The 27,053-nt window shown below is 46.4% G+C and overlaps 1 protein-coding gene across 7 annotated transcripts in view; it reads left to right on the forward strand.

Moving 5' to 3' along the window:
• MYO1B (myosin IB) overlaps nucleotides 1-27,053 on the forward strand; it is a 172,870-nt gene that overhangs the window by 10,870 nt on the left and 134,947 nt on the right. For 4 of the 7 annotated variants that reach the window (XM_055344996.1, XM_055344997.1, XM_055345000.1 and 1 more), the window contains one exon: nucleotides 20,191-20,334. In XM_055344996.1, the coding sequence (XP_055200971.1) occupies nucleotides 20,200-20,334 (135 nt within the window). In that variant the 5' untranslated portion in view covers nucleotides 20,191-20,199. Of the gene's footprint in view, nucleotides 1-919; nucleotides 937-6,665; nucleotides 6,682-20,190; nucleotides 20,335-27,053 lie in introns of those variants that run through there. The other 3 variants (XM_055344999.1, XM_055344998.1, XM_055345002.1) reach the window with 3 other exon arrangements.

Genomic DNA, 27,053 nt, shown 5'->3' on the forward strand with positions numbered 1-27,053 from the left:
CAGAGAGCTGCCCCAAGAGGTTAGACGGGGCGGGGGGGGCTTGTGAACCCTGATGCTTTGTTTCCTGTTCTGTCATTGTCTTCCCTTTCTGTTCCTTCTCCCGCTCCCTGAGCCGGCCCCCAGCCATCTGTTCCTCCCTCTCCCCTGGGCTCCTCTCCCCCCCACATCATCCGTCCTCCTAATCCCCCGTCCTTCTCTCTTCCTTGTCGTCAGGCGGAAATCCCGCCCACATTTTTATAATTCGAGGAGTAAGTTTTATTTCTGATTTTTGATTGTAAAGCTAGATGTTTAACTTTTTGCCCCCCAAGGCCACAGTGGAGTGGCCTTTGATTTACTCACACCTGTAATTAATTACTAGGTTGAAGGCCGTGCCCGCCAGCTCCCTAACCCCAGGTCTGGGCCTCCCAGAAGCACCAGGAGGCCGAGAGCAAGGGAGCAAGGACCGGGAATGCCGAAGCTAAAGCTTCCCTCCTTCCCTCTTCTGCTTGGGGTGATCTGTACTGTTACCATTTTGTTACATGTCGGAATTTTTAAACGTTTCCAAACCGGGAGAACAGAATTCTGGAAATTCACCAAAATGCATTTTTGCAGAGAAAGCTTGGCCAAATCTGACACGTTTCCTCAAAAGCTCGTTGATTTTAATGACTTTTTAAAAAAGTTCAGTGAGCCCTCCAGCTTTCCTTTCATGTTCTCTGTATAATTGCGAGCAGAGAAATGGGCCCTCCTGCTTATTAAGTTTGTTTTATCTGCAGGAATTTATCCTCAAGCAGCGGCATCCGATAAGTATCCCAAAATAATACCGACACAGATTTCAAAGGGGATATGACCACAGCGTTGCCTGGCATGAGTGGAAGAGCTATTTCCTTGAGAAATATTGCTGATTTTAGTGACATTTCACAATCGAACGCGAAATCTCGTTGAGGGGATTTAAATGAGGTGATGCCTTCCTATACCTTGTTTCACAGTTTATAATGTTTTTCATCTCTACCCACAAATGCTCAATTTGGATGTAACATAAATACTTATGAGCGTCTATGCTGTAAGGAAGTCTAGGACAACTGCTGTGAAATCCAGCTTTACAGAATGGTATTACCTGGGAGTTAGTATTTATTTTGCAAAAGAATTCACCATGGGAATCCTTTAAATCAGAAGCACAGTTCATGCACCACTTTTTTTTTTTACTTTTTATTTTTTTAAAATTTTTATTTATTTATGACAGTCACAGAGAGAGAGAGAGAGGCAGAGACACAGGCAGAGGGAGAAGCAGGCTCCATGCACCGGGAGCCCGATGTGGGACTCGATCCCGGGTCTCCAGGATCGCGCCCTGGGCCAAAGGCAGGAGCCAAACCACTGCGCCACCCAGGGATCCCTCATGCACCACTTTTGAGCACGGCAGCAGTCGGAGAAGGTGTGTACGTATGCGTACCCGTGCTGTGTGCGCCAGCTTCCGGCGCAGATGCTCTTAGATGTGGGCTTGGGTTTTGTATACGTGTGTGGCTGTGGCCTGTTGCATTTCATTTATCCCAAAACATGGAGGAGAAGGAGACACTTGTTGGGTTTTTCGGTATGAGGCCTACCGAGGATAGGGTGTGAAGGTTGAAGAAATAAAGGTCAAGCTCTCAACCAGTCTTACTACGTGCCATTTGTTGTCAATGTGGGAAACAAACGAGAAGGTGTAGGTAAGACGTTAGAGGAAATGTCCCAATCTGTGTCCTTAGGGGTGACCCGTTGTATATCTCATGGACTCTAGGGTGGAATAGTTGTCAACCTCTCTCCTCTTGGGATGGAGAAATGCCCCTCTTTACCTGGGAGACGTTTGATAGGGAGGTGGCTCCACCTTCCGTGATTTAGCTTCCAGCTTCACGCTCGTGCTCCTGGCAGCAGCTTGTGGGTGGTGATCTTTTCTTACAAGGACACTTAATAACCGTGGCAGATGTTGGGAGCTCCGTTCCACAGTCCTGCAGCTGTTTATATGTCCAGTTGGATTTCTTGAAAGAATTAATCAAAAAAAAATTTGTTTTTTTCTTTTTAGGATCTCATGCTGAGAGATCCAAGTAGAGTAGGGTTTAAGGGGAAACTTTATTTAATGGGATTTTGCATCGGATGTTGCAACAGATGTAGCGTGGAGGTGGAGTGACAGCTGAGGGCATTTCTGTAGTAAACTTCCCATTCATCCTTCCCAAGCCATTCAGAAAGTCCGAGATGGCTACAACTCTCAATTGAACATTCTGTACTAGAGAGTCATCTTAAGAACATTCCGGAAGGTTTGGAAAATGGAAGGAAATACCAACTGTGGTCATTTCTGAATATTCCTTTCCAAGCTTTTCATGTGTATGTTTTAAGATCCGTGTCGCCGCCATGTCTCTGAGATACGTTTTATAGTCGCATATTATCGCGCTCAGGACCGGTAGCAGAGGCCCCGGACATTGCTGACTGTTGGGCATCTGGGTTGCTTCCACCATTTTGCTGTTGTAACTGATACTATGATGAAGGTTTTTGTACATATAACCTTTAACATATTTTTGGGTTATTTTCTGACGGTAGACATTGAGAAGAAGCTGATTGGATCAAACATTGTCGTGAACGTTTTGGTAGCCGGATCGTGGGACGGCTCCCCAGTGTCTGGCCAGTGAGAGGTCAGGAATGGCAAGCACACATAGGCCTGAGGATGGGTTCTTTTGGGGATATGGGGTCTTGGGGCAGTGAGTGGGGCTCAGCAGCAGACGGCTGACGTACAGGGCGTGGGGCTCAGGGACAGGCCGGGGCCTGAGGTCCAGTGAAGGGATCCCCAGCATCTGGTTGAAGATGTTGAGACTGCTTGGAGCATGGAATGACCGTGTCCCGTCTTCTCTTCTTAGTGGGACACCAGTCACATTGGGTAAGGGCCCACACTAAAGGCCTAATTCTAACTTAATCACCTCTTTAAAGGCCTTATCTGCAAATGCAAGTACATTCTGAGGTCCTGGGGTTAGGGCTTCCACATGGGGATTTAGGAGGGGGACACAATTCGGCCCCTAATGCATGGATTCTAGGCCCGACAACCCACAGTCTCCCTCCTTGCTCCGTGCCCACCATCCTCCACGTGGTTGATCGTTGGCTCCCCCTTGTCGATTTGCCTCTTGGCCTTGGAGACCCATGTTCCTCTGGCCTCAGGCCTCAGCTCCCCCTGGCCCCTCGCTGTCCGGGTCCTACAGGGCCCTCCCCTCTCCCTGAGAAGTGAGTCAGCTACAACTTCTCATTCCGTAACACAGTATTCATCCTTCCAGGTGTCAGCTTAACTCTTGCTTTATTTTGATGGTGATGATTGATTGGTTGATTGATGTTTTATTTGATGAGAAGACTAAACCGTTTTTGTGATCCTGTCCTTCTGGTGGATGATCTCACAGTTTAAAAATAAATAAATAAATAAATAAGCGGGAACATTGCTTTAGGTCAGGGCTCAGGAAAACTTTGTATTTTGAATTCACCTCATATTTCCCAAATTAACGTTCTTTCCCTAGAGTTTGGTTTTGGGTTCCTTTCTTTTCCAGAGCCTACCTTGGTTAAAATAAGACTGAGGGGGTTGCTGTCTCAGTAGAGTCTAGGGTGGAGTTATTTTGGCAGATATGGAATTGCTGCCTTTTTTTTCCCCTCCAGATGTAGGTTTTTTGTTTTGTTATTAAAGCTGTAAAAGGTTAAGATTATCCTATATGCTGAGGAGGGAGCCTTCACATACATATGGTTCACTTGCTAAGGCTGCTTTGGGGAGGACGTTACTTGTTTTGGGGTTTGTGGTGTGTGTATGTTTATGTAGTGTTTTTCTCAATAGTCTATTGAAATATATCAACATGATTTCTACATAAATTGAAGAGGCCGAGTATCAGATTTCTAAAAGTGTGTAAATTATGGATAGATTTACTATTTGGCCACCTAAAATGGAAGCGCCCAGATTTTGCTGCTCAGTCTTCAGAGAAACATTTATCTCTGTTGACAATTTTCAAGAAGTATGTAATTTTAAAGTATGAAACTCAAATTTAGTTTTTAATAGTAACTTATGTGTTTATTCTATCTTTAAGAGCCGGGTTATGGGATGACATGTGACCTTGTACTCTTGACTCTATGTCTGGTTGTGGGTTTGAAGTGTTATTTTTGTGCTTTCTTGAATGACTTGAGCACTTCTGACTGTACGTTTGAGACAGAAAAAATATGGCAGTTGGACATAGTCTTGAAAAAACGGCTGGATTTTTAACCTGGTAATATGATAGTGCTATTCATTCTTACGATTTTCTAGGCCCACAGCTTTAGAAAACAGGGTAAGGTCTTTGCGACCTCCAGACTTCCTGGATTAGTTGGTGTTCTTTTTTTTTTTAATATTTTATTTATTTATTCATGAAAGACACAGAGAAGAGAGAGAGAAAGAGGCAGAGACACAGGCAGAGGGAGAGGCAGGCCCCAAGCAGGGAGCCCGACGCAGGACTCGAACCCAGGACCCCGGGGTCACGCCCTGGGCCGAAGGCGGCGCTAAACCGCTGAGCCCCCCGCACTGCCCCAGCTGTTGTTCTTTTACTCTGTAAAATACAATCAACGGATGCCCATCACACACTAACTGCCCGGAGACGAGGGCTACCCTGTAGTGTGCTTTTGCGTTTCTGTTCCTCCCAGTGGGGATGTGTGCTTATCCAGACTCAGCTGCATTTTCTTTCCCAAACCTGTTTATGTCAGTTGTACTTATTACTGTTTAATATAATGATTTTGTGACAATTTATTTGAACTCATTTGAATGTTTTGGACACCACCTGATAAAAAAAAATAAGTCTCTAAAAATGAGTGGCCGCTGATTTTAGACTGGTTGGGGTAACTCATTGTAATGGAGTTGGGGAGTCCCAGGAGAAGGTTGCTCCCACTGTTATTATGAGCCGTTCGGGATAGGCCGGTCAGGTGTGGTCAGGTTACACCCGGGAACCGCAGTGGCTCAAAGTGCTAATGATCTCCGCTCACACGGGTGTCCGGGATGCGTGGGGTCACGGCTCTGCTCGGCGTCCCCCTTGGCCTCACCCAGGACATGGTGTGAGGCAGCAGACCCTGCTCTCCAGCCCTGCTGACCCCGGGGGGGGTGTCTGTGTGACTGTGCCTGCATTGGGGGTGCACAGCCTTCCCACCGAGGCGCTGGAGCACCCCTCAGAGTAGTGTGCTCCCCTCCACGCGGTTTCTTTGGCATCTTCACGGCCTCACCATTTCATTAAAGAAACTAGAGCTTCTAAAAGGTGATGCCTGGAGATGGTTTATAAGAGAAAATACCCTTCGGTACTCCAGCCAGTGGACGTGGACTCAAAGGAAAGGCCTCAGCACTGCAGCAAACCATGGGCAAGTCCATGTATGATTGTAGGGTTTAACTTAAGAATAATATGTTTTGGTATTTTTTTTTAAATGACTTCCAGCTTTGACTTTTTTCCCCTTTACACCAGTCAGTCTTTTTGCATTTGGATAAGAGAGCCTACTTAAACCCTCCATCAATTAGTGTTCGACCTCCTATGATAGAGCCCTCTTGTAGTTCTGTTGTGCTTATCCACCTGTTTCATTTCCATTAGTTCTACCCTCGTTTTTATTCCTGAGCTTCTGGATTTGTGCCCCAGCTGGTTTCCTGACTGCTAGCTCCTGTGGTACCTTTGCACAATTAGCACAAGGTCCCCTGCAGGGCAAACACTAACCCACAGAGCCCGACTTGGTGTCAGTGCCCACCTTCCCTCTTGCCTGGCCCACTTTTATGCAGTGCACAAACTGAACAACTGCACAGAGTGATTTTGCTTCCTGCTTCTTGGTCTCTCCCAGCTGATTTAGACTACCCGCTACGTAAACCTCCTTTGCGTTTTCTGTTACCCGTCGCTGCCCAAGGCATTTTTGATGACTCCCCATCGTCGATCAGGGCCGTCTCCGATTTTATTTTCTGTCATACTGTCATCAGTGACCCAGCCCCACCCGCTGCCCTCTGGATGCACTGATTGCGGCAGAGATGGAGTAGACACCCTTCCCCCTCTGCTCCCACCCCTTCCCACCACATTCCCGACTCGCGGGGGCCCCTTGGCTTGGATTCTCCGCCTTGTCTCAGCTCACCTCCCCCAGCTCCAGGGCCCCCTGGGCCACACCCGCTGCCCTCTGCTGCCATCTGCCCACCCACCGTCTTCCCAGGGTTTTGTTCTTCGGTCTTTGAAGCTGTTTTCTGCTGCCCGCATCCCGCCATCCTCAGAAAGTCAGGGTCCGCTGTCCCCATGGCCCCCCACCCCGGGGCCCCCTGGACCGTAACAGCTCCACCTCTGATCAGCCCCGAATCTGCAGATTCCTGGTCCCGGGGTGAACCAGGTGCCCTGTGTAGACACCTGTTGTATTAGTCACCCTACTCCTGTGGCTTGGTCCCCCCAGTGGGACTCCCAGGGGCGCCCCCCTCCCCTGCCAAGCGTCTGCGGCCTGCAGATGCACAGGTCGGAGCCGAGGTCGGGCTGTAGGGCACAGATCCGGATGGGCTTGGGGCGCCGTCCCTGGCCATGGGATGTTGACCTACTTTCCCCTTCTTATCTCTGTGCAAAATATTTGTTGTACTTAGTGTGTTCTCCTTGTCACAACGAATGTTTGTCTCTCCCTTTCATATGGACCAAATGCTAAAGTACCAGTGAAATCAGTGGAAAAAACAATGGAGGAGAAAAGTTGGTAAGCAGTTTTATTTCATTCCTAAACTAGGGGACCTTACAATTAGGTCGTTTAAAAATGACTCTATAGTCTTCTTTATCTGTCTGCCTGCCTACCTGTTGAGAGACATGACTAAGGGTGGATTATGAATTTCAAGTTTTTAGGCCCTTTAATCTGCTGACTTCCAATATATATAATAATGTGGTATTTTGAAAACCTTTTATTTTGATAAGTTACTCCTAGAGGGAAATGAATTTTTCTTCATCAGGCATATATAACGTAGTTCACTATGGAATGTCTTATTTCCTACCCAGATTTCCCTTGGGAAAATTCATTGAAAACTTATTTTATACATGGCCAAAGTGATTGGGTTTAAAAATGGATTTTTGTGTAGCTTTACAGGTGAAGTGTGTGCTTTTATTGAAGGGGGAAAAAAAGTATATGTGTGTGTGTGGGGGGGGGTTTGTATGTTTGTGTCCTTATATAAATATATGAATTATCGCTTTATCTTACAGAAATTTTGGCAATGAGAACTATTATTCAAATTTAGTTAACATGTATGAATATAAATTTAGTAAACAAATTTTAGTAGACATTTTAATTTATGAGTTAAACAGCTACGAGTTTTGGCATGCCTTCTATATTGGTTTGTTGTATCGTCTATGTTTTAGTTCTGCATAAATACTTTAGAACGTCCTGAGAGATATCTAAGGTATATATTCTGGTGCGTTTGACTTTGAATTCAGAAATGTCTCCACCATGAGAAAAATGAGAAAAACGTTGGCTCAGAAGATGCTTCCAAATTCTGATTGTTGATTTTAATCAACATAGGTAAAGTAACCCACTGCAATTTAGCTATTTTCTTTAAAAATTCTTTTTAAATGACAAACTAGTTCCGCTTTCTCAATTTACATCATCAGTGTCTTATTTGGAAACATCTTAGCTATTTTTGTTTGATCAATCCTCAACTAGTAAACACCCATGAAATCCTAATGTAAATGTATAAACATCTCTCCCTTTGATTACATAAGTTTATTTATTAGACTTTGTTTTAGTGGATAACTGCTTGTGGAAGTCTCTGAATCTTTATTATTCTAAAGGCTTTTTCTTAGCCGCAAGTACAGAGACATTACTGAGGGTGCACTGTTGAGTAATGCCTATTTTTTTCTCTTCTTTTACTGTATAGATTTCTTGATTTTGCAATCTTTAGAGCCTAACTAGATTAACTCATTAAAATAGTGCCATTTTGCAGCTGGCCATATAGTTGTGAACAGAACACGTTCACACACGCCTTGATGCCTGTCGTGAGGAAGATCCAGTTGACCCCTCGCATCCCTTTCTGTGCTGTGTACGGTTAGACCCTTAATATATATATTCTTTTTTTGCCAATGAGGTCAGAATGAAGAGCTATTCTCCTTAATGTTGAGTAAATATCACTGAGAAGGATTCTTGTGGGCTGGCGTTCTTGGTCTTTGACATTCTTTATGACCAGAAACAGGATGAATGTTCACTGAAAAATTAAGGAACTCAGTCTTTCCAGATTTGAGCATTACTTGTTGACTCAGTAATGACAGGCTGGGACAGGATCTTAGTAGACGATCTAAGGGACCTAAGGGGGCGGGGGGAGGTGGGAAATTGAGTCTCTGTGTTGGCGGCATGCCCAAGATCTCACTCTGAGCTGGCTGCAGAGCTGAGTCTGCAACTTGGACCTTCTGGGTGACTTTTCTGGAGCCTCTCTGGTAGTCATTCCAGCCTCTGTGATTTGCAGAGTGCAACAGCCCGTGTTTCCCCGACAGATAATTGCTTCCTTACCCCAAGTGCACCAAATTCGTTTCTTTCCGCTGTCCCTTCAAAGAGCCTGAATAATGGGAAGGTGCCCTTTTAAAATAAAGTAGTCTGCTCTGCGGTACCCTGGGCTGTTTTATTGTGAGCATCTTCCAGCATCTGAGCATCTCTGTTCAGCCAGATGTCTTCAAAAACTGACCCGTAGGGACTCTCAAAACTGACGAGTACAGGAGGCCTTCTGTGAGCGCCCACCGGGTGTAATGCACGTGCTCTTAACCGTAAGGGGGTCCCTCGAGTGATGGGATGGTGTGGTCTGGTATCCAGGGAACGGAAAGAATGAACCTACAAGCCGTGTAAGCAGGTGAAGGAGGCACGCAAGGGACAGGATGCTCTGGTGAGGATGTTAGCACGGTGGGGGGGGGGTGAGGGATGGGATCTGGACCCTCTGATTAACAAGCCGATTCGCTTGGAAGGAAAGTCGGTTTTCCCCCCGTGGCTGTGTTCCATTTACTCACCGGCCACGCTGATGTCTGCGCAGGAACAAATCAGGGCCCTGGCCGGGTGTGCCGGTTAAATGTGAGCAGTTTTACGTTCACCTGGGGGTGCCGGGGTCTCAGGTTTGCCAATCTAAACACATTCGGCTTCTTGGAATGTTTTTATCTACCTTGAGGGAGCACACGGAGCCGTCTGTGGGTTATAATTAGCACAGCCCACGTGCACTGAGATGGGGTCCTGCCCATAGCAGCGGTTTATGGTTCTTGGCTACCCTGTCCCGTAGGAGCTCACAGGCCTTTCCAGACGTTAGCTCATTAATTCTCCTAAGACCCAGTGCGAGTGAGATAGCGCGACCGTAGGTTCCCCCGAAGCCAGACTGCTTGCTTTCCATTCTAGACCTTCCAGGATTGTGGCCGGTGGGGGTGCCACGCTGGTGGTGGGTGGCAGGTGGAGAAGGGGGGGCTGGAGGTGGTTTTCGGACCCAGTTTTGGTGGTAGGTGGCGTTCTCTGCTGCGCCTTGCCCTTTGGGACTCTGCAGGGCTTCCTCCGGGAAATGACGTTGGGGACAGCGGTGTTGGCTGCATTTCCTCCTCGGGACTGAACCCCACGGGGTGACTCTTGCAAGTGAGGCAGCTCTCTAGGTCATTAACTTGGGGTGCACCTGCCGGAAGCCCGCATGGGAAGAGCAGGTGAGCGCTTCGGGGTCAGAAGAAATGGGCGCCGGGTGGCGAGCATCCCACGAGATCTGCCCTCTCGGGGCTTTGCTTTCGTAGCTGCCTGGGAACCCTGGGGGGGTGGATGTCCTCATCCCCGAGTTCTCAGGTCAGAAATTCAAATTCCAGAGATGAATTCCCTTGGACCTGAGCCTAGGGCTGCGGTCCGAAGCCTGTGCAATCCCATATCGGGCGGATCGAAAGGGAGTTCTCGGGCATGGTAAAGCCTTCTTGCTACCGGACCCGGAGAACGGCCCTTCCCCCCTCCCCGTGTGGACACGAGGCTCGTCTTTCAAACAACCGTGCTTGGGCGTGAGGTGATGGGCGCGTGTGCCCCGTAGGTGTGAGGTCGCTCAAGCCAGCCAGGAAGGCTCCCCTGCCCGCAGCACCGCACCTGCGGGCCGGTCCCCTCCCTCGCGGCCAGAGTCCGCCTGGGGTCCCGGCCTGTTGTGCGGGACATGCGGAGACCTCCTTGCTTGTAGTCGCAAACCTTCAGTGTTGCCGCAGCAGTCTCTGTCACGTGTGATCAAAAGCCCTCCTCCTTAATCTAGATGATATATCCCCATTTTCACAGTCGAACAAAACTTTTTTTTTTTGAAGACTTTATTTACTTATTCATGAGAGACAGAGAGAGACGCAGAGATGCAGGCAGAGGGAGAAGCAGGCTCCCTGCAGGGAGCCCGATGCGGAACTCGATCCCGGGGCCCCGGGGTCACGCCCTGGGATGAAGGCGGCGCTCAACCGCTGAGCCCCCCGGGCTGCCCTAAACTCTTTTGTTTTTTTTTTAAACCTGTCACTTTATGAATCGTAATATTCCATGCTACTTTTCAAATCCTTAAATAACTGACCTGTTTCGGGGATCAAGGGTAGCTGAGTCCTGGTTGGCCTGTCCACTGGGAGGCCGGCCTTTTTCCACCCCGACAGAAACAAACCTTGACTCTGATGCTGAGTCGTTCCTGGCCCGTCTCTGCCGATGGGGAGAGACGCTCCGGGATGTTAACTCTCAAAATGACCAGAGTGTTGAATTCTAGTCGCCCCTCCCATTCACGGAGATCTTTAGGATTAAAGTCTGGCTTCCTGGTTCACGGGCTTCCACATGCTTTTAGCTATTTGTTTTCAGGCCGTGTCCGGATCGCTCCGACTTTATCATCGTCCGACCATTGAATGGTCTTCGTATTACCCTGAGTTTGAACACAAGGCAGTAACCTACTGGATGGGAATTGCCCGTAGTTGAGCCTATTTCTTCCCTAATCTGAGATTCTAACAGAAACCAACCTACCAGCCATCCCTTAAATATTCATGACAAGAAGCTACAGAGAAGGGTGGGGGGGACCTTCAAGATGTAGTGGCTTTAACAGTAGAATCAAGAACCGGGCAATCAGATGTATGCTGGGCCCACGTTCCCTGGGCTCTGGGGAGCCCCACACAGCACCCCCGTGGCCCTCTGCCCCGCCCCCCCCCAGCCCGGACTGTCTTCTCCTTCGCAAACTGTGCCACGTGAGCAGATTGTCCTCCACTTGCCCTCTAGGTTGGTAAATACTGAGGAACCGTCGTGCCCTTTGGCTTCTGTCCCAAGGCTCTCCCCGTTCTCCGTGTGTCAGCTGAGGCTCTCCGGTGACCCTGTGCCGCTGCGCCACCAGGAAGGACTGAGTGGGTGGAAACGGTCCTGGCAGGAGGGGCAGCCAGTGTCTCCGACGGCCTTCACCCCCCCCTGCTGGTCACTGGCCGCCCCGGGCCCGAGTGTCCCCCCCGCCGGCCGGCCAGGGCTGCATGGGGAGCTCCTCGACCCCTCCGGGGAGGCCGGCCCACCGCGGCGGCTGTGAGCCGGGGCTGCTGCCCGGGAGCCAGGGCCACTCGAGCTGGACCAGCCTAGATGGCAGGGCGCTGCGCCCGAGCCTGGGCCTGGGGCCGCCGTCGGGCCGCACTCTGGGCCCCCTCCCGGCCCGCCCGCCGCTCCTCCTGCGCGCTGCTCCACTGCCCGGGACGGACGGCCTGGCCAGCTCACTTCCTGGCACTGGCCTGGCTGGGGCGCTGTCAGGGCCTGGGCACCCTGGTGCGTGGCCGCGGCCAGGGCTGGCCAGGGACGTGAGCCGGGGGAGCAAGGCCGGGATCACCGTCTGGGGGCTTGAGCCCGGTAGGGGTTGTTGTGCAGGTGGTGCAAGGTGTGTGACACCAAACATAGCAATTGTGGGCTTTTCTGGTGCACAGCTCCGCGGTGCTGCTGGCCGGTCCCGTGTCCCTCTGCGGCCACCCGCCCAGCCACAGCACCCACCGGCTGCCCCCCGGCGTCCTTAGCCAGCACCTGTGGGGAGGGCGCCCCAGGGCGTCGGCCCGTCTGCAGCTGCCTGAGATCACTTAGCCTGCGTCCTCCAGTGTCGTCCGTGGGGGAGTCCCCATCCTGTCCGAGTGCCCCGGCGGTGCGCATGTGCCCAGTCTGTTGGCTGCTCAGCGGCCCGCCGCCATGTGGGTGCTCTGGGAACTCGGGTGTGCGCCCCTCTCTTCCGATCCCTGCTTATACCCCCGAGTGCAGTCGCGGGGTCATCAGGCGCTTCTGCGTTTTATTCTGAGGGTCTACTGGGGACCTTGCACCGACTCAGGGAGGCTTGGAGGCAGAGCTTACCCGGCCAGGCCGGGGCCCCTGGGTGGCCTGGGCGTGGGGGCAGGGGCCGGACGGCGAGGCCCCCGCAGGAGGGGACGAGGGTTGAGCTCGGGCTGTCCCTGCGGGGAGGAGGGAACGGGGGGCCACGAGGGATGATGCCCATGTGACGGAGACGTGAGCGGGCTCTGAGGGCAGGAAGCAAGAGGCGGGGGGAGGCCAAAGGTGAGAAAGTGGGTCTGCTGTGACTTTGTGGGATATAGGGAAAGTAGGAGGGCTTTGCCTTTGTTTTGCGAGTATTTTGGTCCAGGACGGCGGGAGGTAAAGGTTAGGACTTGTGTGGACGTTAAGCTTAGCCGAGTGGGAGAGGTGGTTGGTGGGCAGTCTCTTGACCATACGGGTCGCTAATCTGAGGGGGGAGACGGTGAGGAATCAAGGGGCAGATGGTCAGGCCACTTGGTTGAGTTTCAGAGCAGTAGGGACGTTACCGCTGTACCTTCATTAAGCTTCTTGCAGATGTTCCCGATTCCTACCTTGGGGCCATAAATGTATAAATTTATCAAAATTTATAAAACTGGAAATTATGGCCAATCCATTGGTTGTAAAACCTCAGGTTTCCTAAGGAGCCTTAATGAATTGAAAAGGATTTCGACCAGAATGTGAAGGTGTTGAGTTTGGCTTGTGTTTCACTCCTACGGTGAGTACGTGTGTTGCGTTTAACCATTAAAAGGTTTTTCGAAACTTCAAAAGTGGCTTGTTTTCTTGATTCTTACTGGACTGTGAACTCCTGGATGGGAGTGGCTTGGGGAAGGGCAGGTGCCATGATTATTCGTAGCATGTCGCAAGCACTTAACACGATGCCAGAGACCAGCAGGGTTCAATACTGTAAATGGTGGTTGAGCTGAATGGCATGGAAATTTAATCTAGCCACTGTCAGGGACGAGATCTGTGCTATTTTAAAAGTTCTAGGAAGGAAATTCCAGTTTTTCTTAGTCATTTCGCTCATTGTTTTAGGTACTAAACCGCGTCCTATAGACTTGGCCTCTCTTCCGCCTTTGTTCTGCCACCAGGATTTGCAGAGATTTGTTTTTGTTCACGAAATCTTGCTACATCGGCCCAGTTTTGTTACTTAAATGTGTTTCTCATGTTATTCTTAAAAGCTTTAGTGATCTCTTTGGGAGTCCGTGGCTCAATTCTGCTTCCTGTCCTTTGTGGATAATATTATGTTTTCAGAGGAATGGATCAAAGTGTCTGCAGTCGTTTTGTTTTTGTTTTGTTTTGTTTTGTTTTTTTTTTTGTTTTTTTTTTTGCCTTCTGGTCAGACCCACCATGGCAGCTGGAAGAACGTGCATTATTGAAGGATTCTGTTGTCAGCCGTAAATCTGCGTACTTGTTTTCCCTTTGTATCTCTCTGAATGCCTACCATGAGCTGAGGCCAGGCACTGTGCCTTTGGGGAAATAAAGATAAATAAGCCGTGACTCCTGACACCAAAGAGCTGATTCTCCAGACAAGGGCCTGTCATGCGTACATGACCACCCTGCAGGGAGGTCAAGGGTGGCACCGGAGTCAGATCCGAACAATTGCTATTACGCGGAGGGTATTCTCTGAAGATGTTGCCTCTGACGCAGACTGCTAATGACGTTATGGTAGATGGGTCTTCAGCATCCTCGCTTACAGTTGACAAAGCAGTAGAGGTCCGCTTTCATGACGTTTTCCAGCAAGTGGTTTTTATGGCTTTGCTTTCGAAGTTCCCTCCACTTTGAAATTATGCTAATGACTTGATATTAATCCTTGTGAGTCACCACGACCTCAGCTCTGATTTGTGACTGTCCTTTCAAATTCTACAGTAAAATTGTTTCAGCTTAAAAATATTCGTTGGTTCTCATCTGCGTTACCCCAAGAGCTTTGACTAATGCGGGAGACCCCTGGATGCTTTATGTTAGCTTGTGCTGCATCTTTTCTTAGTTGTTGTTCAGTTGTTAGTAAATCAGTTAATTATCAACTTGGAATAGCTTTTCACTGTTGCTTTTTGATATCGGATGGAGAAACTGTACCTTTCATAAGGATGTGCCCTCTGGTCTGGCTGTGTGCGGGGCTCTTGTCGTGGAGAATGCTGGTCTTGGCTCCCAAGCACAGACGACATTAACATTGTACGTGGCTTGTAATTGAAAGTTGGTGATGGGGATGGACTACTTATATGTAAATACGAGGCTGCAGGTGACCATTTTAATTTGGCTATAGGATGTTTGTGCTGCATTTTCTTTTGGATTCTGTGGAACTTTTGAAATGATGTTCCCAATATTTTAAGTCGTATTTTACACTGAGAAAGAGGCCGTTAAATGAATTGGTATCCATTGAAATACAGGTAGTCACTTTGGAAGTTTATGAGGTGAGAGTACGTTGGGGAAGAAGAGTTGGAGTCATATATTTTGTTTTTCTTAGATGGACAAACAGGTGAAAAGCTGGGGCAGGGGATCCCTGGATGGTTCAGTGGTTTAGCACCTGCCTTTGGCCCAGGGCGCGATGCTGGAGACCCAGGATTGAGTCCCACATCGGGCTCCCTGCATGGAGCCTGTTTCTCCCTCTGCCTGTGTCTCTGCCTCTCTCTCTCTATCATAAATAAATAAATAAATAAATCTTAAAAAAAAAAAACCCAACCGTTTAAAAAAAAAAAAAAGAAAAGCTGGGGCAGCCGTGGAACCATCATGCAGCAGCAGGTGGGCTGATGGCTGGGCTGGTAGATCAGCACCCTTCTATAGAGAGACTCTGCCTCCAGGCTCCTCTGTGGTTCCTCCAAAGGCTTCCCCAGTGATTATATTTTGTAGGTTGCTTTCACCAATGCTGGAAGAAAAAAGGTTAGGTTGTACATAATAATGAAGCCGTGACTGTGGCATGATACCGTCTGCTGGGTACTGTGCGCGGTGTTCGTGTCAGCTAGGGATCTTGGTTGTGTGCAACCGTGAATGACATAGGGACTTACAGAATTGCAGAGAGGCTGGAAGGCTAGGGAAGGACTCAGGCTTGGAAGACAGGCAGGAAGCAAAGAAAGGCTGGAGGGCTGGGCAGGAGGATCCAGAGCAGAAGCCACGGCACAGGGACCTCCTGGTCTTCATGCTGCAGCTGTTGGGGCCGTGAGTGAGGAGTGTTACCCCAGCTGTTCCCCAGCTTTCACCATCACCCAGGACTCCCAGTCCCAGGACGGATGTGATTGACTGTACATGAGCTGTGTTCCCAGGGGTGGAGAGAGCAGATCTGTCTCCTCTGAATTCTGCAGTGGGAACTAGGTGCTACCTCTCCCTAGATGGCTTGTCATCCGGAGGTAACTGGGGACTCCCTAAAAGGGAGATTAAGTACAAATAGTAGTAGGACTGGGTACTGGATAGTGTCCCTTGAAAAAGAGAATGTCAGCAGTAGCTCTCCCCTTTGCCCAACATTCACCTACACCTTTCTTACCATCCTTACGCTTATGAAAATAAGACGCCCCAGCCAGCATGTTATGTACGGCTCTTCTCTGTATGGCTGAGAGCGTAGCCGAACGCTCTTCAGAGGCCCTATTTTTGGAGAAGATCTCCTTTGTCCACTGTCTTCCATGGCCGCATTTGAGATGAGCATTGGGGAACATTGCTTGGGCAGGGGCTGCAGTGCGTTAGTGGTGTGTTATTGTGGCTCTTAGGAGTTGGAGGTCTTGGGGTTCATTGTCTTAAGGGTTGAGTCTTTGAAAAGTCCTATCAGCCAGCCTTCTGTGGCAGCAGAGGTTCCTTAAAAGCGTTTTTAGGATTTATTTGATTCCATGGACTAGTAGCCAAAATCAGAAATATTGCCAACTCCCAAGGTTTTGACTTCTCTCCTGGCAGTGGCATCTAGCCTTGGATGATCCGCACAGTAGCTTAGGTCTTGGTTTGATAGAATCCACCTGGAAATAGTTAGGAGGTGTAAGAAGCAATAGTGTGGGTGATGCCTCTCTTGTGCTGCATCTTCATGGTGGGAGTGCTGTCCCTTCCTCAGGTCATAGAGGTGACCTACCTGGTGCTCAGGACGAGTCACATTTCCTGCCTCCAGCCAGAGTGACTCTGTTTAGCAGCACCATATATTCTCCGCTCTGGCTTTCAGACAGGCCAGTTTCACAGCAGGCCTATCTTTTTCTTGTAGATCCTTAGGAAGTAGCCAAAATATAATCTAGCATCTGCATTTCTCTTGAATTCTGTAAAGTTGGAGGCACAAGGTCCAAGTCATAAGGCACGAGCAGCCATGGTTGGAATCACTTGTTTTTTTATCTCTGATATCCGAGCTGATCATCTTGCTGGTCCAAGATGGTAGGTCCTCATGCCCTCCACCCTGTGGCCTTAGCTCAGCCAATCCATGCTCCTTAGTGTGTCACTTCTGACATCCCACTTCCTCGTACCAGCTTCGTCTAATAGGTAAGATGTTTTCTGTTGCAAATAATAGAAAATCCAGCTCCAGCAGCTTAGACAATATGGATAATTAATTGGCCTCCGTGTGTGTGTGTGTGTGTGTGTGTGTGTGTGTGTGTTTGTGTAGATTTAAGAGCTGTGGATCAGGTTTCAATTGCAATTTGATCTAGAGGCGTGTGATGTCATTAGGGCTCCTGCACTAATTCTCAGTTTTGTTTCTTTGGTTTTTTTTGCCATGTGTTGCCATCCTCCTCAGACTACCCCCCTCCATGAAAGCAGACCATGGCCATGGCAGTTCCACGTGTCACATCTGTAAATTGTGCCCCTAGAGGTGGATAGAACCTTTGTCCTGATAGAGCAAACCAAAGCCTGAGGTTAGATGACCAGCCCTGAATCAGTTACAGTGGCTGGAAGATGGAAATGTGTCAGTTGGCTTAGTCTAGATGATGTACTACGTTCCTGGCACTTGGGATACAGCTGACTTCCTTAGAAGAACATGGGTTTCCGTGGGGTCTTGGGAAGGGTGAGGAGAGACATATGTGTCCAGTAAGATGTATCCTCGGTGCTTTACGTCCGTGCTCATCAAACTCTCCCATGTGACTTCCTCTTTAGTTTATGGCAACCTTGAGTTAGTGTAAATTCTGAACCAAACCAAGGCTGGATCCAGTAGTCACAGTAGGGCGATCAGTCCATTTGTAGGATGCGAGGAAGGTGCCTCCATGCCCATCTTCTCCGTGTCCATTTTTACCCGGCAAATGAGGGAAGGGGGGTGTCGCTGTTTCCCACCCCAAAGTTCTTAGGTGCTAAAAAAAGGACAAAAACGCAAGAATCCGGAAGTGGAACGAAACTGTGCTTGAGTAACTAAACGAATGTTGGTATCGCCTTTGTAGCTGACATACTTTATTGTTGTGTTCTGATTTGCAAAAGTTGTGTTTTCAGAATTTTTCACTTTTACCAATTCCCTGTAGCTCAGATTTGTTTTGTCCTCTCCACCGCTTTGGGCTGTGAAGTTGGGATAGAAGTGTAAAAATTAGAACCCATACAAACCTGCCTGAAACTTGTATTTGAAATGGTGGTAAAGCAGGTTTAATTACAGAGAAAGATTGCTTAATTATTGTTACCTGCAGCAAAGTCCTTGTCTTTCCATAAATAGACTTTATATACAGCCCCCGGGGCAGAGAGTTCCCTTTCAGCCTCTGCTTAATTTAAATTGCTGGTTTGAGGTGGTTATTTTTGAAACCCTTCTCAGGTTGACTTCCCCCTTAATCCCTAAACCATCTTCCCTCATCTGCCAAATTATATGTAATGCATCGCAGCTAGAGTGCTTTTGGCATTTCATGAGTCTGAGAACTTGAGATTTGATTTAAATGTTAATTTATTGCAACAAAGGTTGGGCACTCACATTCCTATTCCTGTGCACGTCTTTCTATGGACTTGGCACGAGGCCAGAGGCTCTCCCCGGCTCCTGCTGCATCTCCCGGAGAGTGGCAGGTGCCCCCTCTCCCACCTATTTGTTTTAAAACAGAGTCTGGCCTCGTTCAAAATGCGTGAAACCATTCTATTGTTGGGTTTTAGTAATACCCAGGATTATTTATTCTAGGTGTAGTGTGCATGAAATAAAAAAGTACATATTAATAGAAACGGTAACTCTGTTTTCTTCTTTTGAATGTTAAAATGCTCCCTTAGTGGGTTGTCTTTGTTTATGTGAGGCCTTTCCTTTCTGCTTCTTCTCATCTTTCTATTTTGGCTTTTCAGTGCACACTTAAAAATTTTTTTTCTAATAGGGTCAGAAATAAAGGATGTGTTTGTGGATTCATATGAATCATAGTTATTTATAATAAAGAATTATATAATTCTCACCCCTTCCCCGTTCTCTTGAAAATTGCCCAAGTAAATATAATTTCCTTTGCCTCTAGGATACCTACTAGATGTTCTAGACTAGAATAGAAGACGTTTATTTAAATTGTTATCCTACGCAAGCAGACCAACCTTTGTGTAAGATGTAATGTGCCTGGATGGCTCCTTGATGAGAAGAACTAAATGTACTTTTTCCTCAGTATTAGGGACATGAATATATATGAGTATTTACTGGTATCCTGAAGTAGTCTTTAGTATTAGTGTACTGAAAGTATACAAAATTGACTTCTGATTGGAAGCATTTAGAGGGAATGTCTCAGAAGAATGTGGATGTATATCCTGGTTATATTAGAAAAAGTAACATAAAGCACACCCTAATTTCCTATGTTCGTATATTCGAAGGAATTTTCGTAGTCTTGACAAGGATTGCATTTGAGGGCATGGAGAGTTAACCTCCCACTTTGGGGCTGCACCTTTCACATCAGTGGTGAGGGTAGGATGCTGCCTTTGTAGTGTTTCCGCCTGGTAGGCTTTCAGACAGAGCTGGAGGGAAACTGTAGTATTTCTGGTCTATTTATCGCATGTTCATTTGGTTTTTGCTGTTGTAGTGGTGTGTCTGTTGGGATGAGAATGAAGAACATTGAGGTGAGTCTTGGCAGGTTATATGGGCAACCTCTGATTTACAACTGGGTTGTGTTCCTTTATGAGTCAGTGTTGATGCCTGGAATGAAATTCCCCCCCAGAGGTGCAGTGTTAGAAGTGGTGATTGAGTTCTTTAACACAAAATATAATGCACTTTTAAGTAATCATGAGCAAAATTGCTTATGGCTCTGAGCTTCCTTATCGTAAAATGGGGATAACGATACCAGTAACTACCTCATAGAGTTTTTGTGAAGATTAAATGAATGAATGCATGTAAAATTCTTGATAATGGTGTTTGATGTGTAGCAAGTACTCAAGTACTAATATCATCTTAAGACCATTATTTCCTGGGGAAATACATTCTGAATTTCATCATGGAGTACTGAGATGCCATCTTATCGGAAGCAAGTCTATACAGGTTCAAGTCTGACCTTGATATGCAAGGGCTGGTGGAAAGATATGGTTGGGTTCTCTTGCTAGAGTTTTGCAACCTCTGTCTGGGGAGAGAGGTTGGTCTAAAAAGGCATAAACTTCCACTTACAAAATAAAAAAGTCATGAGGATGAAAAATACAACGTAGGGAATATAGTCTGTAATACCATGACTTTATAATAATACTGTAGGAACCTTGTGGTGGGCATTTCATGACGTATATACATATTGAATCACTGTGTTGTACACCTGCAACTAATATAATACTGTATGTCAGCTCTACTTCACTTTAAAAAAAAAGAAAAGAAAAGAAAACAGAGACTGTGGTTTCCCAGTGGCTCCTTCTGTAGGTGGACTTAGCCTGGAATGATGGACTGGGAGGGAGGTTTGAGCATCTGGGGCTTCTAGCGGCTTGGCAGTGGCTGCGGCTGTGTCAGGGGCTTCTGATGGAGGTTGTGGGAAGGGGGGGGTACTGCTTTTGAGAGGCAGAGGAGTGCCATTGGAAACGCCTGCCATTGCACTTCTCCAGTGGTACTAGAAGCTCATCTGAAATAATTTTGCCCATTTAAATGTTCCCTTTTCCCCCTCTTTCCTATAGGAAGAGACAATGGCCAAAATGGAGGTGAAAACGTCACTTCTGGACAATATGATTGGGGTTGGAGATATGGTTCTCCTAGAGCCTCTCAATGAGGACACCTTCATCAACAACCTCAAGAAGCGCTTTGACCATAATGAAATATATGTGAGTATACCCCAAAGGCCACCCGTGGGGTTTAGACTTTAATGTTTTGTGGCAGAGAGCTGGCTTCTCTTCTCCAGACTCTTCTTTTTTCTATTTGTTTATCAGAGTCCAGAGCTATTTGTGTATGCTCTCAGGAAGAGTTTTGTGTTAGCTCATTAGGCACATGAGTAATACCGATTAGTCGAGTGAGTCTGTTTTTCACATGGTGTTTGTAGAGTGCCGACTGTGTGCAGAGCCTTGCCTGGGTGTTGGAGGCATTGTAAAGCAAGGAGAATGCTGAGTTCCTATCCTGTGAGGAACAGGTATTCAGGAGGAGTTTTAAAATTAGGGGCATCGTCTTGGATGCCTTCATAAAATTAGAACTCATTGACTCAATGAGTAGCCCTTCCCTGTCCCCATATCTAACCTCCGAGAAGCTACTCGTTAAAATGCAAGGCAGTGACCTGTCAAAAGAGACATGAACCTTGTTGACATTTGTCCTCAGTAGAGACAGAAGTAGATTATCAGGTAAGAATATCGGTTTGCTCCCTGGAGATTTGGGACTAGTCCTGTCCCTCTACATGGAAGTATTGTGTCATACACAAAAATGAAAAACATATAAAGATAAATGATATTGGGAGAATGTTTATGTTGTAAAAATTCTTTATAAAGGATTTCACATTGTTAGTCTAACTATGTATTCCTTAAATACATGTAAGGAGTAAAGAATACATTCATAGGCAGCTTTTTAGGAATTTGCGTAAAGCCCTGACGTTTGCATCTCTTCAGGTAGAGGTGTGTTGTTAACTAAACCAAGAAAATGCGGTGCTGATTCCCTGTCCCAGCTGCTGAGAAGGAAACTGGATGCAGTGGGCGGAAGTCATTTTACTAGATTCAGCCTCACTCCTGAGTGCTTCCCCCCACCTTTTTATGGCGTATCTGTGTTTGGAGATGAGTTGGATTATTGGGACAAGCTGCATATTTTTCTGTCTGTCAACGTGGGAACAGTAGGAAGAAATATATTTATTTTTTTAAATTTAAATCCAATTTGCCAACATATAGCATAACACCCAGTGCTCATCGTGTCCAGTGCCCCCCCTCAGTGCCCATCACCCAGTCACCCCATCCCCCTGCCCACCGCCCCTTCCACTACCCCTTGTTTGTTTCTCGGAGTCAAGAGTCTCTCTTGGTTTGTCTCCTTCTCTTAATTTTCCCCCCTCAGTTCCCCAGTGGGAGGAAATATAAATAAATAAATAGAGAGCTTTGTAACTGATGCAAGTATGATCAATTATTACTTTTGTGGAACAAATATATTTAAAAAATGATAGGCAAATCTGTATTATTTTATACCATGTACAGTTTTCCTTTCCAGTTAGCCAATTATGTTTCAAGGAAGACTTTGGATAATTAATTTCTTTTTTTAGAGGGGGGAGGGGCAGAGGACAAGGGAGAGAATCTTATTTTTTTTTATAAATTTATTTTTAATTGGTGTTCAATTTGCCAGCATATAGAATAACACCCAGTGCTCATCCCATCAAGTGCCCCCCTCAGTGCCTGTCACCCAGTCACCCCCACCCCCCACCTACCTCCCCTTCTACCCCCCCCCCAGTTCATTTCCCAGAGTTAGGAGTCTCTCATGTTCTGTCTCCCTTTCTGATATTGAGAGAGAGAATCTTAAGCAGGCTCCACGCCCCACATGGAGTCCAACAAGGGGCTCAGTCTCATGACCCTGAGATTATGACCTGAGCCAAAGTCAAGAAGTTGGACCCAGGATAATTAATTTCTTAAGGAAATGGTAGTTATCATCTGGAACTTGAACTTTTTATCTTTCTTGATTTGTGCTGCTGGAAGTAGGGGAGGTTGACAGTCACTTGAGATATGTGGATACTGCTTTTGGAATATTAGTTTAATAACCAGATCCTCAGGTCAGAGATGTAGTTACATAAAATGTTGATTCAAATGGAAAAGGTATAAAATGCTGCTGCAGGGCAGGGAGGAGGTAGCGTCTGGTTTGGCAGTGAGGCCTGGTGTTACCTTCGCGCAGAGCGGAGCAGCTCGGCTTTCAGGTGGGAAAACTGCACGGCTCTGCAGCTTTCATTGAAAGTGTGGTCTGATATCAAATAAAAGACAGACTTTTAAACATTGGTCTTTGAGATGGAGATAGGAAGAATCAGTTCTATCGTAAGTAACGTTGCTGATCGTTTTTCTTTTTGGCTCTAAGAAGCACGGATCACTTTTCAAGGGATTGAAAATAGGCTGGAGAGCAGCACATTACATGCATTCACGTACCTGATTTTTTGTGCCCATTAAAATAAAACAATCCCCTTTCTAACAAAATGCCAAATGTTAATGTTCATGAGTCTTCAGCAGACGAAATGTCTGGGTTTCAGCCCTACATAATTTTATTTTCTCACCATTTGAGGAATGCTCTTTCTGGTATAACAAAAACAAAAGCATGAAATTGCTTTCTGCTTCCAGGTATTCATATCAATTAATGTTTTCCAAGGTACGTTAGGGCTCACATTTTCATGAGATGTGTGCCTTCATTTTGTAACTAAATGTACTTGCAACATACTGGAGGGTTGGGCATTCTCTACCTTAAGCACAAAAAAAGAAAAGAAAAACTTATATAGAGGTGTGTATAGTATGATCCTTTTTTTAATGGGGATTTATGGATGTGCACATGTGTTTGTATACTTGTGTGCACGTAGAGAAAGGCATGCTAACTTTAGGCACCACAGCACAGTGGAATGAGATATGGGGACAGGGAAGGGCTACTCTTTTAGATCTCTGTATTCTAGAACTCATTGAGTCAAGCATGTATTTTTTTAAAGATTTTTATTTATTTATTCATGAGAGATACACAGAGAGAGGCAGAGACACAGGCAGAGGGAGAAGCAGGCTCCATGCAGGGAGCCTGATGTGGAACTCGATCCCGGGACCCCGGGATCATGCCCTGAGCCAAAGGCAGACGCTTGACCACTGAGCCACTCAGGCATCCCGCATGTATTGTTTTTGCTAATTAAAAGAAAATACCGTGCAACAAATTTGATTACTACACCTCTGCAACCCCCTATGTCCTGTATACCACCCTTGAGAAATCTGCTCCTGGCTCTTCTTCTGATAATATTCCTGCTTTGGTTTTGTTCATAGGTTGCTGTGGAATTATTTAGCCTGATGCCAGAGGCCATGCAGTTTTTTAGTACTTCACCTTGTTTTTAAATTCTTTCCCAGACAATGAAAGTGCAGGTTTTTTTTTTGAAAATCTCTTTTGTAGTCTTAGAGTTTTATCCTGCAAAAGTGGGCGATAGTCTACGATGATCCATCACGTGAACAAACTGAACAGTCATTTGTATGTCCAGAAGCCATGGTTGATAAGGGGACCAGTGAATGGAAGGACCTTGGCATGGACTTGTGAATCCTGGCTATCCCTAGAGACTTGGCAGTGTCCTTTGTGAAGGACACTGCTCAGGGTCGGGGGCCCTCTTCTTCCATCCTGCCATCTATCCACTTGCCTCCATACCCTCAGGATCTGAAGAAATAGTCCCTGCCTTCACAGAGCCCTCACAAGGGGACTGGTTTGCCTCTAGATAATGAGTTATCAACTTTCCAGAGCATTCATAACTGTTAGTGATTTTCTGGATCTCTAGCCAGCTGACTTTGGAAGTAGAATTCCTTGTGATAATAAACTGGAAGCTCTGGGTAGACCACTTGATTCATCGCATACCCCTGAACCACTGACTGTGGCCTGGGGACCAGAATGAACTGGGTGGCTTAAGAAACTGATGTCCAACCCCAGGATTGGGATAGGGTCAGTTTTCTTCCAGAGTAGATGGATTGTATGTAAGTAGGTGAATATCCAACCAGGTCTATTGATTAACATGTTAGGAAAAGGAGAGAAAGAAGGAGAAATTAATGCTGATGAGGTCACTGCTGTAAACCCATCACATGCTGGGTAGGGAGTTTGTGATGAAGTGGCTTTGTGGATGTTGATACCTAGAGGGTGTGCCCCATGGGAAGCATTCATCATTTGAGGTGTAGACTTCAGGAGCACCCAAAGGCATGCTTCTCGGACTTCCTTCTGAAGAACTTCTAATGGCAAGAAGAGTAACCAGGTGCCGCAGGGACTCTGGAAACATAGTTGAAGTCCATCCACTTCAGAGAAATTCTGTTGAAATATTTGCTTCCAAAGTAATAGGGTTTTATTTCTGTTCTGCAATGCATATGGGTTTGTTTTTGTCGAATATGTTCCTTGAAACCTTTTGAGTAATAAGTATTTTTGGTACTGACAAGTACATTTAGTTTGTTTCCTATCTGAAGTGTCAGATCACGGATCATCCAGATATGGAGGGCTGAATCAGTTTAATTTTAGGATCTTAAGCTAAACCGGTTGTGAGTGAGACTGCTTTGAAAGTCTAGTAAAAACTCTTAATTTTTAGCAGTTAGTACTAGGATTGGGATCTCTGTAAAGATAGAATCAGAGGCTTTTATGAGAGATACTCAAGTGCACGAGGAATATCCCATTTTGCTTTGAGGTGGATTAACGCACCGAAGCCCTGAGTTGGTTCGTCATCCTATTTGTGGCCAGGCAGAGAGTCTCTAAACCCGGGGAAGTTCCAGACGATGTGGTCTTTGCAGGAAGAGCTGTTCAGTTCAGCTGTTCAGGAGGATCAGGTGAGAGTAGATAGAGGGAATGTTGACCTGATGGGGTGACATGGAGGGTCAGAGACTCTGTTTGCTTTTATTCCTCCCTCTTGGCGGTGGTTCCGGCTGGGACAAGTTGCAGGACGTGCCTTTCTGTCCAGCAGTGTGTGTGGGGTCAGTGTTGGGAAATGGTTGGTTGTGACACGACTGAGCCCTGCTCTTCTGTATTCATTCCGCCTTTGTCAGACCTTCTTCTGGCCTCCCCACCCCACCTCTCGGCCAGACGGAATGGTGGCAGGATTGCACGTGGATTGTACTGCCGGAGACCCACCCAGACAGGATTCTGTTTTTAGGGTGACTGGTCAGGACTGTGGTTCTGTTCGGGAACAGGAAAGCTGCAATTTGGGCAAGAGCAAAGCCCAGGGCAGATTTGGAAACTAAAGAACCGAGGTGTCTGTTTTCTGACAAGAAGTATTTTTGGTGCTGACAAGTCGATTTAGTTTGTTTTCTATCTGAATTGTTAGGTTGGGGATCATCCACATAGAGAGGGCCGAATTAGTCCAATTTTAGGATCTTAAGTTAAACTAATTGTAGATATGAAAGCGACTGCTTTGAAAGTCTAGTAAAAATTGTCTTAATTTTTAGCAGTTAGTACTAGAATTAGGATTCCCATAAGGAGGGAATCAGATGCTTTTATCAAAGTTATGCAACTATAAGTGCACAATCTGTTTGGTTTAAAATAGTGCAAAGCAAATGAATAATACTAGCTAACATTTATATACTTAAAGTTTCAAAAACACTTTCCATTATATAATAACTCATGGGTATAGATACATTCCTGGGAATTTGGCATCAATGACTTATTAGTCTTCTATTGCTGCATAACAGATTTACCCCAAACTTTGCAACTTGTAATAACATACATTTTTTTTATCTCCTTATTTCTCTGTGGATCAGGTGTTTGGACATGGCTTACCTGGGTCCTCTGCCAAGGGTTTTACCAAGCTGTCATTGGGGGTTCGGCTAGGTCTCCAGACCCACGGGAGGCTTGGTCTTTTTCCAAGCTCATGGGGATGTTGGCCAAGAGCAGGGCTGGTGTTCAGACATCCAGTTTAGTGTCATTCCTGCTACCCGGACAGTCTCCTATCTTTTTTTCTTTTTAAAATTTGCTTTAAAAAAGTCTTTTTTTTTTTTTCAAACTACAAAGGTAACAAATGCTTTTGGAAAAAATCAGATGGCCCAGGCACACATAACCTGAAAATGTGATTTTCTCAGCCCAGTACCCAGTCTCATTTTTAGAAGTAATAGTCGTTAAGAGAGTGAAAGAAAATAACACGATCATTTTCCAGATTATGTTAGCTTCATGAACAGTTCAGATTTTTTTTTTTTTCAGTTCAGATTTTTTTCTGGAGTTGGAAGTAGGAAGAGGATGGGTCTTTATCTAGAAAATCCAAAATGCATAAATGTTTGAGTGAAGAAAAAGAACCATGTTTACTGTCACTGCCCATCCCAGCTAGACCAAGTAGGGGAAGGAGAGGGATTCCCTGACCTGGTGACATGAAACACCTAGACTTGGTAGTGTACTAGTGATTCACCACGAGCAGACTCTGCCTCTCGGGCTCACTGAGAAGGTGGACCTTTCAGGAGACGTGAGGAATACATAGTGTTTGTTTCCCAGAGTGTAACTTCGGTGTTTGGAGCCGAGACCTTGTCAGAAGACTAGATAAAGCTGGTGAAAAGCAATTGCAAGGCTGAAGAGAAATGTTGTGTCTAATTTCTGAGCATAATCTCTCTTGGACAGTTTTAATAACATTTTTCCAAATAATCATTTTTGGTGATAACTCACCAGTTTCAACCTGCCTAGGTGCTATTAAAACCTTTGGTGATTGGAAAATTTTCTTCCTCTTAGACCTTGGAAAATGGGCAATCTCTATCTGTTATTTACCAAGCTTAGAGAGTGGGCTCGTCATGCAGGCACTGTGCAGTACTTGAAACGTTCGTATAATACTTAGAATATATTAATTTAAATGTTCTGGGCAGAGGCATATTCGAAGTTTGATTTGGAGGAAATTAAGGCCTGACCTCAGATCTGCAGT

This window comes from Nyctereutes procyonoides, unplaced genomic scaffold (genome assembly GCF_905146905.1).
Source record: "Nyctereutes procyonoides isolate TBG_1078 unplaced genomic scaffold, NYPRO_anot_genome, whole genome shotgun sequence".
NCBI lineage: Eukaryota > Metazoa > Chordata > Mammalia > Carnivora > Canidae > Nyctereutes > Nyctereutes procyonoides.